At 41.2% G+C, this 12205-nt stretch overlaps 1 protein-coding gene across 1 annotated transcript in view; it reads left to right on the top strand.

Annotated features, from left to right (window-relative positions):
- TOP1 (DNA topoisomerase I) overlaps positions 1-12205 on the top strand; it is a 94928-nt gene that overhangs the window by 79336 nt on the left and 3387 nt on the right. The window contains exons 14-18 of the mRNA XM_049650789.1: positions 4674-4817; positions 6339-6524; positions 7532-7600; positions 8150-8264; positions 9217-9344. Coding sequence (XP_049506746.1) covers positions 4674-4817; positions 6339-6524; positions 7532-7600; positions 8150-8264; positions 9217-9344 — 642 coding nt within the window. The remainder of the gene's footprint in view (positions 1-4673; positions 4818-6338; positions 6525-7531; positions 7601-8149; positions 8265-9216; positions 9345-12205) is intronic.

Genomic DNA, 12205 nt, shown 5'->3' with positions numbered 1-12205 from the left:
AAAAAGAAAAGGAAAATAAGACATAACGCTTATTTTTTAAAAAGTTATATTCTGAATCTTTTAAATAAAATTCTGAATTCTAAAGTAGAAGGAATAAAACACTAGAACTTGTAGATGATATCGTGATAGAACATCTACATGACCTTGTTGTAGATTTCCTAGGACACAATAAGCACTAATGATAAAAGAAACAATTGATAAAGTTGACTTCATTAAAACTAAAAACTTGTAGGGGCACCTGGGTATCTCGGTTGGGCATCCGACTTCGGCTCAGGTCATGATCTCACAGCTCGTGAGTTCGAGCCCCATATTGGGCTCTGTGCTGACAGCTCAGAGCCTAGATCCTGTTTCAGATTCTGTGTCTCCCTCTCTCTCTGCGTCTCCCCTGCTCACTCGCACTCGCTCGCTCTCTCTCTCTCTCTCTCTCTCTCTCCCTCCCTCTCCCCCTCCTCTCTCAAAAATTGACATTAAAAAAATTAAAATTGGGGCACTTGGGTGGCTCAGTCAGTTAAGCATCTGACTTCGGTTCAGGTTCTGATCTCACGGTTTGTGAGTTCGAGCCCCGTGTCAGGCTCTGTGCGGACAGCTCAGAGCCTGGAGCCTGCTTCGGATTCTGTGTCTCCTTCTCTCTGCCCCTACCCCACTTGTACTCTGTCTCTCTCTGTCTCTCAAAAATAAGTGAATGTAAAAAAAAAATAATTACAATTAAAAACTTATGTTCAACAAAGGACAAGGTTAATTAAATATATGTTACAGGCTGGGAGAAGATATTGGCAGCATGTATATCTGACAAAAAACTTGTATCGAGAATATACAAAGAATTCCTATAACTCAATAAAAAAGACAAACATTCCCATAAAAAGCAAAAGATTTGAACAGATGCTTAACAAGATAGAGGTATGGCCAATAAATAAGCACATGAAAGAGTTCTCAACATCACTAATTACTAGGAGATTTAAACCACAGTGAGATCTCAGTTTCAGTTCTAGGTATTTTTGCCCTAAATGAAATTGAAAACCTATGTCCACAAAAAGAGTTGTACAAGAATGTTTATAGCAGCGCTGTATTCGTACAAGTCTCAAAATGGAAACATCCTAGGGGGGTCCATCAACAGAATAAACACATGGTCTCATCAAACACATTAGGGATAGTCCTGGATTGTATCTATATACCAGCAATTAAAAGGAGCAAGTTACTGATAAATGCAACAACATGGATGAATCTTAAAAACGTATTGGGAAGCCCAGACACAAGAACCTATACTGTATTATTCCATTTTTTTTTTAAGTTTATTTTATTCATTTTGAGAGCGCATGCATGAGCATGAGTTAGGAGCAGAAAGGGGGGGTGGGGAGAGAGAGAAAGAAAGAATATCCCAAGCAGGTTCCACGCTGTCAGCATAGAGCCCTACATGGGGCTCGAACCCACAAACTGTGAGACCATGACCTGAGCCCAAATCAAGAGTCAGACGCTTAACCGACTGAGCCACCCAGGCACCCCTGTAGCATTCCATTCTTAAAATATTCTAAGTTAGGCAAAACCAAGCTATGATGATACAAGTCAGATTAAAGGAATAGTGCTTGCTTAGTTGGTGATTAACTGGGAAGGGGCACGAGGAAACTTTCTCAAATGATAGAGAATATTCTCTGTCTTGATGAGATGTAGGTTACAGGGGTTATGAATTGTCAAAACGGATTAAATGGTACACTTAAAATTGTATAACATAAAATCTCTTTTAGATTTATTCAGAATGAAAGATGAATAGGAAATAGTGGACTAAAATGCACTACTTGTATCTGGGAAAGAATTTGAATATATATAACGACCTCTACATATCAGTAATAAGGCAAACATCTAAAAATGAGCATATATGAAAAGTTGGTTGGATTTTATCTTTAAACATGGTATTAAATGCATGAGGCCAGTTTGTTGTATCTTTTGTTTAAATGTTAGCTGTTTGGAATTCAGAATGCTAGTCATTCCTCTTTTGGTGCATCACCAGCTAAGTGAGAAGAGCCACTTATGGGCCTCCTGACTGGCTCAGTCGGTGGAGTGTGTGACTCGATCTCAGGGGTGTAAGTTCCAGCCCAAAGTTGGGTGTAGAGATTCCTTAAAAAATTAAAAAATCTTCCAACAAATAAAGAAGAGCCACTTAAGAATATTGGCAAATGTCATTGCTCCCCAATACAAATCTCTGAGAGAGGATTGGAGAACAGGATTTAGCTCATTTCCCACTTTGTATCCTGAATTCAGATCCTGACCACATTTACCGAGTATATATGTATATTTTTTTAGACTTTTTTTTTTTTTAAGTTTATTTATTTTTGAGAGAGAAAGCAAGTGTGCCAGTGGGGAAAGGGCAAAGAGAGAGGGGGAGAGAGAATCCCAAGCAGGCTCACACGGTCAGCACAGAACCCGATGTGGGGCTCAATTCCATGAGCGTGAGATCATGACCTGAGCCGAGATCAAGAGACACTTAAACCAACTGAGCCATCCAGGTGCCCCTATCCAGTATGCTTAATGAGTAAGCAGTTATATTAGAACCAGAAAATATGGTGAGCCCACTAGTTAAAAACAGTCTCTCAAAGAATGTCACTTATAAGTAATCAAATTAGATTCTCATCCATACAGAGGGTTGACTGGGTAGGGAAAGATGGGAGGGGGTTAAAGGCAGTTCCCCTGTGGTGGATACCTCGTTTCACTGCGATGGTTTTGAGGAGGACCCTGTCTGGAAGACCTAAATGGATTTTTTTTTTTCTGGGAGTAGTCTGAGAAAGCCTGTTCGAGTGCATTTTACTGTCTGGATTCTGTTCAAGGAAACTGACGGCAGGGGTAAGCATACTTTCTGGAGGCTAGCTTTCCTTCCCCCAGACCCAGACAAGGTGGCTTCTGCCCCTCCACCCCGCCTCTTATGTCCTTACTTGAGAGAATCCTGGATCCTTGGGTCAGGAACCGAGCCAACCTGTGAGGAAAAGTGGTCTTGTGGTATCCTCTGTGAATAGCTTATTTGTTGGGTTTTTCTAAACCTTGTTTCAGTGGCATAACTAAGGAATTGCGCAAATGTGACCCTACAGGACTTTGAAGACTTGGAGTTAGGCTTTAGTAGGCCTGCATGCATTAAAGTGATGGCCAAAAGCCCACTCCTGAGCGGGAGGCTGTGGTGTTGAAGATTGTGCGTGTGTGTCTCTCTCACATGATTGTCATGGAAATGGACTACTTGTATATGAGGACAGCTGTATCATACCTTTTCTTCACCCTGTTAAATGTTAGTACATACTTGGAAAAACCAGTGAGAAATTTTCAGCTTGCCATTGTCAGGAAGTAGAACTTTTATATTTCTTCTGTATTGTATCAACAACTGCTAAATCACCCACCCACAACAAGTAGTTCACTTACCAACAACTTGGCCACATACGTTTGTGGCAGAGTGATGAACCCTTAGTGCAGCCGGGTGAGCTTGCAGTTCAGGGCGCTGGTGGAGCTAGAAGTAGATCTTTCTTGCTTTCACTTAGCCAACTTCCCTGCATGCTCAGAAGGCTAGTTACTTTGACCACAGTTCTGAACACTTCAAGGACCATGTGTCCCATGGCATAGGCGGGAACTAGGCATATGTGGGTAAAAATCACGATGTCCCTCTCTCTCGTAGGTGGGGGAATTAATTGCAGAGATTCTTGGGTTCTTGAATTCCATCCCTGTATTCATGTCATATAATCTGTTTTAGACCTTAGAATACTCCCTGACTCTCTTGGGAGTCCTTGGATTTTTTTTTCCCCCTTTCTTACCTTTCTCACTTGACATTAGTATCAGCCCTTGCTTGTGAATTTCCTTTCAGCGTGGCAGCAGGACTAATCTCCTGTCACTGTTGGGTAGAGACCATCTTTTCACTCTCTTTCAAAAACATTTCATTGGTTTTAAAATCCATCTTAAAATCTTATATCAAAAGCTCTAATGTTTAAAAAAAAAAAAAAAGTCTTCCTAGTGACATTGCTTTCCTCAATCTAATCAAGAATACTTTTAAAAGCAGAAGTTAGGGTTGATGGGGGGTGGGAGGGAGGGGAGGGTGGGTGATGGGTATTGAGGAGGGCACCTTTTGGGATGAGCACTGGGTGTTGAATGGAAACCAATTTGACAATAAATTTCATATATTGAAAAAAAAGCAGAAGTTAGAAAATGGTGAATAATTACAGCTGTTCCTGGAAGTCATTGTGTTCCTTAGTAATTACAAGTTGTAATCTTTGGCTCTATTTCCTTGACACTTCCATCAAATTGTGCATGGTTGTCTTGAATGTAATGAAATTCGGTCTTAGCAGAAAACTGCTATTGGCTCACAGATTCAGGAGCAGAGAGAGCCATGATGCTGATGTGGGAATGGGGATGTTTATACCCTTTGTGTTGACAGAAGTCCGTTTTGGGGATGTGCCATGTGGGCTTTTCCCAAGAACATAAACAATTTAGCAATTAGAAAGCAGCCGTGTGTGTACTTGACAGTGAAACAGGACAGCATGAGTTCTCATCAGGTTAAATGCTTTATGGTTTCTCTTCAGTACTCTTTTTCTACCTAGCTTAAGCTCAGGCTTCTTTTCTTTGGTTCAGAGCTCTGAACTTGGGTGTTCAAAGTCTGTTTTTACTCCACCATTCCTAAGCAATCCACCTTTGGGGTTGGGTCTCTGCAGGGTGAGAAAGATTGGCAGAAATATGAGACCGCTCGGCGGCTTAAGAAGTGTGTGGACAAGATCCGGAACCAGTATCGAGAAGACTGGAAGTCCAAAGAGATGAAAGTTCGGCAGAGAGCTGTAGCCCTGTACTTCATCGACAAGGTGAGCATCGTCCTGTCACATTGCTTAACATGTTCAGCTTATCAAAGATGTGGAGCCTGTTTACTCCTCCAGGCCCTGTACTAAGTATTAGAGAAGCACCAACCTCTGGTTGAGTAAGGAAGGTAGAGGTGGAGAGAGAGGCGTTCAGGGTCTACTGCTATCTGAATCTGCCAGAAATACTGTGACGTTTTCAAATTCTTTTTGACTATAAGCTACCAAAAAATTTTATTTTACATCACAGACCCAACACACAGATATATACATATACGTACATATATGTATACATATATATATAGGTGTTTGTGTATAACTGAAACAAAAGTTGCACAAAACAATGTTTAGCTTTCTACAAGGAGTGAATTCTGACATTTTAAATTCTGTTTCTTGTTTTTAAAAAGGGCAGTTATAACCCTTAAAACTGGTTAAACCACTAATGTATCACTACAGTTTGAAAGACTGTGTTTTAAAAAAATTTTTTTTATTAAGTTTGTTTATTTTGAGAGAGAGAGAGAGAGAGAATCCCAAATAGGTTCTGCACTGTCAGTGCAGAGCCCGACATGGGGCTCGAACTCATGAACCATGAGATCATGACCTGATCTGAAACCCAAGAGTCTGACGCTTTAACCATCCGAGCCACCCAGGCACCCCTGAAAGACCGTGAGGGAGGTCAGTTTGTTAGTACCTTTTAGAAGATTTTAGTGCTGATTAGCTCAAATTCTGAGTTATCTAAAAAATAAGCAAAATTAAGAGTCTCGCATGTTGAGTCTGATTGCCCAGAATAGGAATGCTGCTTTGTTTGCTGCTTTGTTTTATTATTACTGCTTTTTTATAAACTGAAATATATCTCTTTAAGTAAAAAATGCTTGAGAGAGCCACTCTTTTTCTTTTCTTTTCTTTTCTTTTTTAAATATTTGTTTATTTTTGAGAGAGAACACAAGCAGGGGAGGAGCAGAGAGGGAGACATGGAATCCGAAGCAGGCTCCAGGCTCTGAGCTGTTAGCACAGAGCCTGACTCAGGGCTTGAACCCACAAACTATGAGATTATAACTTGAGCCGAAGTTGGATACTTAACAGACTGAGCCACCCAGGCGCCCCTGCTTTGTTAAAAAAAAAAAAAAAGAAAGAAAGGAACAGGAAGGGAGGGAGGGAGGGAGAAAGGAAAGAAAGAGAAAGAAAAGAAAGAAAGAAAAAGAAAGAAAGAAAAGGGAAGGAAGGAAGGAAGGAAGAAAGAAAGGAAGAAAGAAAGAAAGAAAGAAAGAAAGAAAAATTCTTTCCTCCATCCCCATTTGAGAGAACAGAATAAAGAGAAGCTTGGTTTTCTGAGACAGGATCATACTATTTTGATTCTCTGTACTTCATTTTATTTGAAGAAGAAGCACTGGTGTAGAATCCAGAATTCCCAGGCCTTGCAGACTGATGCTCTGTCCCAAAGAGAATTGGGAGACTTATTTGGGTTTCTTGTAGATCCTGTGAGATTGAAGTATTTTCATTTGTTCTCATTTTTCCTTCCTCCCTGGACAGCTTGCTCTGAGAGCAGGCAATGAGAAGGAAGAAGGAGAAACAGCAGACACTGTGGGTTGCTGTTCACTTCGTGTGGAGCATATCAATCTGCACCCAGAGTTGGATGGTCAGGAATACGTGGTAGAGTTTGACTTCCTTGGGAAAGATTCAATCAGATATTATAACAAAGTACCTGTTGAGAAACGAGTAAGTTCCTGTGGCCTGTGCTCCCTTGCCTGTTTTTTCTTTCTTCCATTCAGTCATTCAACAGTTATTGAGTGCTTTTTGTATGCTCTGCATTTTGCTCAGCACTAGAAGAAAATGATTTGAAAGAGAGGGGAGAGGTGTTGTTGGTTGTCCTGTGTACCTCCTTTTAGTCCCTGTCCCTCACCTCCTCTGCTCCATGCTACCTTCCTGGGATTAGGGGGCCACATCCTGTAGTAGTATTCAACAGAGCATGCTGTAGAGAGTGGGCCCTTATGACAAATTTCAGCATAAGATTTAACTCACCATGTTGTAATGATTCGACCATGTTTTAGTATCCCCTGGTCATGTTGTACATTTGTCACTTTTGTAGCTTTGCTCAGCCTCTCCCCAACTCCTGACTGAGCAAAGCAGTAGCCTGTTATCCTCAAACTTCTGAGCCCACAGCTGAAGACGGTGCTGCAGGGCCCCCATAATCCAGTCCTTTAACAGCCTGATGTCTAATCAGGTAATGGGGCTTTGCTGGCTGTGGCAGTGGTCCGTATTAAATGAGGCTAAAGAGACATGACAAATATAATACCTTACCTTAGATTGGGTTCCATACTGGGGAGGTAGAGGATATCACTAGGTCAGCTGACCAAACTGGACGGCTAAAGTATGTCCTCATGCAGATTTATAAAGTTGATGAGTACTGTGCATATGTAAGGCAGTATCTCTATCCTTAGAAAATTCTTGGAAATACCTTGAGGTATTTAAGGGTAAAGGACTATAATACAAGTACCCATAAATGGTTCAGAACAAACAATGAACATGTATATACACACACATAGAAATGGGGCAGACATGTGTACTATGTGAGTGGCAAATGATGTGTAAAATGGTAATAATGGGTGAATCTGGTAAAGGATGTCAGTGTTCCTTGTGCTTTTTTGTTTTCCAAGTTTTTGTACGTTTGCAATTATTTCCAAAGTAAAGGCTTTTCAAATAATAGGTTCTTCTATTTCTTTTAGGTTTTTAAGAACTTACAGCTATTTATGGAGAACAAACAGCCTGAGGATGATCTTTTTGATAGACTCAATGTGAGTGGACAAAGTGCAGTGGGTTGAAGGAGGGGCCCAGCCAGAGCCAGTCGAGCTCCTAAAGGAGAGGTTTGCCCAGGGGTGGCTTGGACTCTCCCTTTAGTCTGTCCTGTGCCATCCTATCCTAGACACACTTCCTCCCTCAGGCACATAGTGAATTCACAACCAAAGTCCTGAGACAGGTAGACAAACCCTGCCTTTTATCCCCTTCTGGCTCTTAACAGAGTCTTCTCTTGCTGGATGCCCAGCCACCTCTGCTGGAGACCAAAGCCCTCTTCCTGATAGCTTATCATGGAAGGTCTTAATAGGGAAGGACACATTTGTTTTATTGGCCTGCTTAAGATTAAAGTACTTCATAGGGAGGTATCATGCAAGCCTGTAATTTGGAATTCTTTTCTTTTTTTTTTTCTAACTTCTCACTGGCAAGGCAGTAAACTTGGCAGAGTTGAGATTGCACTGGCATAAATGTCCTAGGGCTTGCTTGCCAGAAGGGGCAGAGTGGTAGGGCTTTTACCTAAATCCCAATATACTCTGCCTTGTCTCCTCCAGACTGGTATTCTGAACAAGCATCTTCAGGATCTCATGGAGGGCTTGACAGCCAAGGTGTTCCGTACATATAATGCCTCCATCACGCTACAGCAACAGTTGAAAGAACTCACAGCCCGTAAGTATTGTTTGGCCAAACAGGCCTGTACCCTTATTTGTACGTCCATTGCCCTTGCTCAGCTAGCTTAAGTCCTGGATCGGTTTTGCTTTTTCTCCCTAACTTTGTGACTGGAAACTTTTCCTTCCGTATCTCTAATAGAGAGCTGAGGCTTAGTTGTATAAACAGAAGGTCAGTGCTATTTCACCTTTCCTACCCCAACTTCAAGATTTATTTTCATGGAATGCTGACAGGAGCTTTTATTTGTTCTGAAATGCCTGCATTTTATATTTTATATGTATGTTAATAAAGGTAATAGGATGAAAGTGCGATAATGTTTGGTTAAATTGGAGAGAACAAAGTTGTCATTGTTATTTTGTAAAAGGAGAGCACATCCTTCCCCTGAAGTTTCTGCCATTTTTACCCCCTTAAGAGTTGATAGTATTCTCCTAAAAACTAGGTGCAGGAGGTATGACCAACATCCACAAACTTCTTTTTCTAGAGCCCAGCCACTGCTAAATTTCCTCTGTCCTCTATGTCAAATGGCTTTAGAATATAAAAGCCAGAAAATCCAAAGAGGGTATTTTGAGGGTCAGTATATTGGGGTGGGACAAAGTATGCCATGTGACATAAGTAAAATATTCCTCCAATGACACTTTTAATTTTTCTTTGTAAAACAGATACCGACTTATGATTTTAAAACATAAAGCTTGTGATCCTTTTGTCTTGTCCTCCTCTAGAGACCTTTTCTGTTCCAATTCTACATTTTCTTCAGACTACATTGGGGGACAGGGGGTGGCCTTTCAGACAAGCTGATGACTTGACTCTCAGTTTTGACCTTGTGTCTCAGGAGAACTTGATCATCTTAGTGAGATGAGGGCTGGCAGAATCATGAGGAAGTGCTGGGGAAGCCATGTGGTGTATTCTCCTCAGATATACAAACTCTTTTATTGTCATGTTTCTTTCTTCACAGCTGATGAGAACATCCCAGCAAAGATCCTGTCTTACAACCGTGCCAACCGAGCTGTTGCAATTCTTTGTAACCATCAGAGGGCACCACCCAAAACTTTCGAGAAGTCCATGATGAACTTGCAATCTAAGGTAATGTGGATCTGGATGGTGTGGTCGCAAAATGAAGGGAGCCACATCTGCTGTGGATAGATGATCTGCAAATAAGAGGCCTTCTGGGCTGGGATATGAGAAGGCCAGTTCTAGGTCTGTTCTGGAAGATACGTCCATGCTAAAGATCAACAAATGGAAATATGATAGGAGTTATCCCTGATGAAGATAACTGAGTATCAGGTACTCATTGTTCAGAAAGTCTGTTTCCAACTTCGGCTCAGGTCATGATCTTGCGGTTCGTGGGTTTGAGTCCTGTGTCAGGCTCTGTGCTGACAGCTCAGAGCTTGTAGCCTGCTTCAGATTCTGTGTCTCCCCCCTCTCTGCCCTTCCCCTGCTAGGCTCATGTGCGCGTGCACACTCACCTGCTCTCTCTCTCAAAAATAAACATTGAAATTTTTTTTTTTTTTTTTTTTTTATATAAAGTCTGTATTCTGTGAACAGAACTCCTGCACTGGCCACTCTTCCTATTTTGAAAAGCTGAGTTTGATGTGTACCCTCTTTTGAAATATTATTGTCCTTATTATACACGAGAATAATGGATATAAAGATGGTCTTCACCATTCCTTGCTACAGTCCAGAAATACAACTGTTTCTAAATTAGATTGCTTCAAATTAAAAAGATGATGAACAATGATATTTTATTTCCCCCTAATCCTAGCACAACTATTTTTATTTTTACACATTCCACATGACTCATATTTTTATGTAGCTCATCATCAAACATCTGTTGAATTCTGGCTGTGTGCCAGAGTTGCTGCCCTAGAGGGAGAGAGACATGCAAACAAGTAGATGCTATTCCTCTTCCATGTGCTTTTCTTCCTTCTGACTCTGTCTGGTACTGTGCTTTCAAGCCACAAGGCACTAAACACTTCGGTGGTGAGCGTTTCTGTGTTAGCGATGGCTACGTAACTAATCCATTCCAACGTACTAACTCTCAGTGAGAACTGGCAGGTATTTCACTCTAGAACAGACACATAGGGTTGTCACAAAGGACCAATTATCCTGAAATACACTTACCAAGTATATTTTAAAGTCTGTGATGTGCTTCCTTATTAACTTATTAAGTAAGATCTGAAGGTGGGTCTAATAATCACTAAATTTCAAGGGTAGTAAAGAATACGTAAACAATACTTAAGATTTCTGCAACAATTTTAATGATCCGGAAATATCTGTATTATATTGGTCGCGAATATATCATAGGTACTACTGATACTACTATGGTTTGTTGCCCACATTCATAATTGAGGACGAAATGATGAATTTCAAACAGAGGTTAGTGAAATTACAGATGTAATTCTTTTCCATCCACATTTACAGAATTCTGTACTAGGACAGGTGGAGTTTAAACATGACTTGTTATAGGGGTGCCTGGATGGCTCAGTTGACTAAGTGTCCAACTTTGGCTCAGGTTATGATCTCATGGTTCGGGAGCTTGAGTCCCACACTGGGCTCTCTGATGTCAGCACAGAGCCCACTTTGGATCCTCTGTCTCTCTCTTACCTCTGCTCCTCCCCTGCTTGTTGTCTTTCTCTCTCTCTCTTAAATAAATAAATAAATTTAAAATAAAATCTAAAAATGACTGCTATAAAGTGAGGCTCCATACACATTTTCAGGTCCATATATTTTCCTCCTGTTGAAATTTCTTCAAGATAAATACCCAGTAGTAGTATGTCTGGGTCAAAAGATACCCACAACCTACAGTTCATGCTACAGGTGCCATCTGGTTTTGCTAGAGGGATGCACATATGCACAGTAAATGAATATATACCCCTAGACCTCTCAAATCCTTAGAATATATGGTTGGCAGGCAAAGAACCCTATAGGCCACCCATCCTAGCAGCTCCTGTTCGCTGCCACTCTGTTAAATGGTGGTCATGTGGAATCATCTACTCTCCCCATGTTGTTATTCCAAGCCAGAAATAAAAGCATGAATATTCAGGTGCTGTTTACCCAATTCAAGCTACCCATCCCCCTGGAGCATGAGGAGGTATTTTGTTGATCTTACTCTGGAACCACTGTTTGGGCAGCCCAGGGCCGCCTGCCAGACGAGCCCTCCAAGCCCAGGAACCCTCTCCTGTGTGCCCACAAAGCAAACACACGCCCCTGTTTGCCAAGTGAATCAATGGAGTCTTTGATGCTTTGAGAGAATTTGAAACAGCCTGCCAATATAGCATCCACAGAAATGGTTAAAAGATTGTGGTCTGTTAAATTTCTAGCCCAAGAAGAATCTAGCTAGTGGTGTCTGATGCTTTTGTGTATAGAATCAGTTCCTTTAGCTTGACTTTAGACAACATGGATGTTGGAAGTAAGCCATTCATAGTAAAATACATTTAATGATTCTCTCACAATGGTGGCCTCTGTTTCCAAACTTGGGCTATATGTGTATATTTAACAGACAATTCTAGGCTGAGAGCAACAGCCCAGACTGTGTTGAATCAGGCAAGTATTTATTTACTCTGCAGAGGTTCCCTTGACCTTGTAGGTTAGGAAAGGTAATAGCACATCTGAGGTTCTGCCCCCAGCAGCATGAGCTCCCTGGTTTGGGCTCTAGTTTCCTGGTGTTGCCTGCTGCTGTCCTTAAGCAGGAACTAAGAACTTAGGTTTTCCAGAGGCCCTCCAAGGGTTCTATAAGTAAGAAAGGCTGGAATTGCTTGTTTCATCCTTTATAAACCGGGATTCCATGAGATTTTATTTGGAAAAAAGAGCTCCATAGCTAAAAATGTTTTCAGACCTCTGTTTTTGAGTGATAACTGCTTTAATTTCCTTCCAGTCTCTGCTTCCTTTCATTTAAAATACAGAAGGCCAAAGCCAGGCTGTGCCATATATAGGTTTCAGCCGAC

Source organism: Panthera uncia (assembly GCF_023721935.1).
Source record: "Panthera uncia isolate 11264 chromosome A3 unlocalized genomic scaffold, Puncia_PCG_1.0 HiC_scaffold_11, whole genome shotgun sequence".
Lineage (NCBI taxonomy): Eukaryota > Metazoa > Chordata > Mammalia > Carnivora > Felidae > Panthera > Panthera uncia.
Note: the sequence above shows the minus strand (reverse complement) of the source record. Positions and strands in the feature narration are given on the sequence as shown.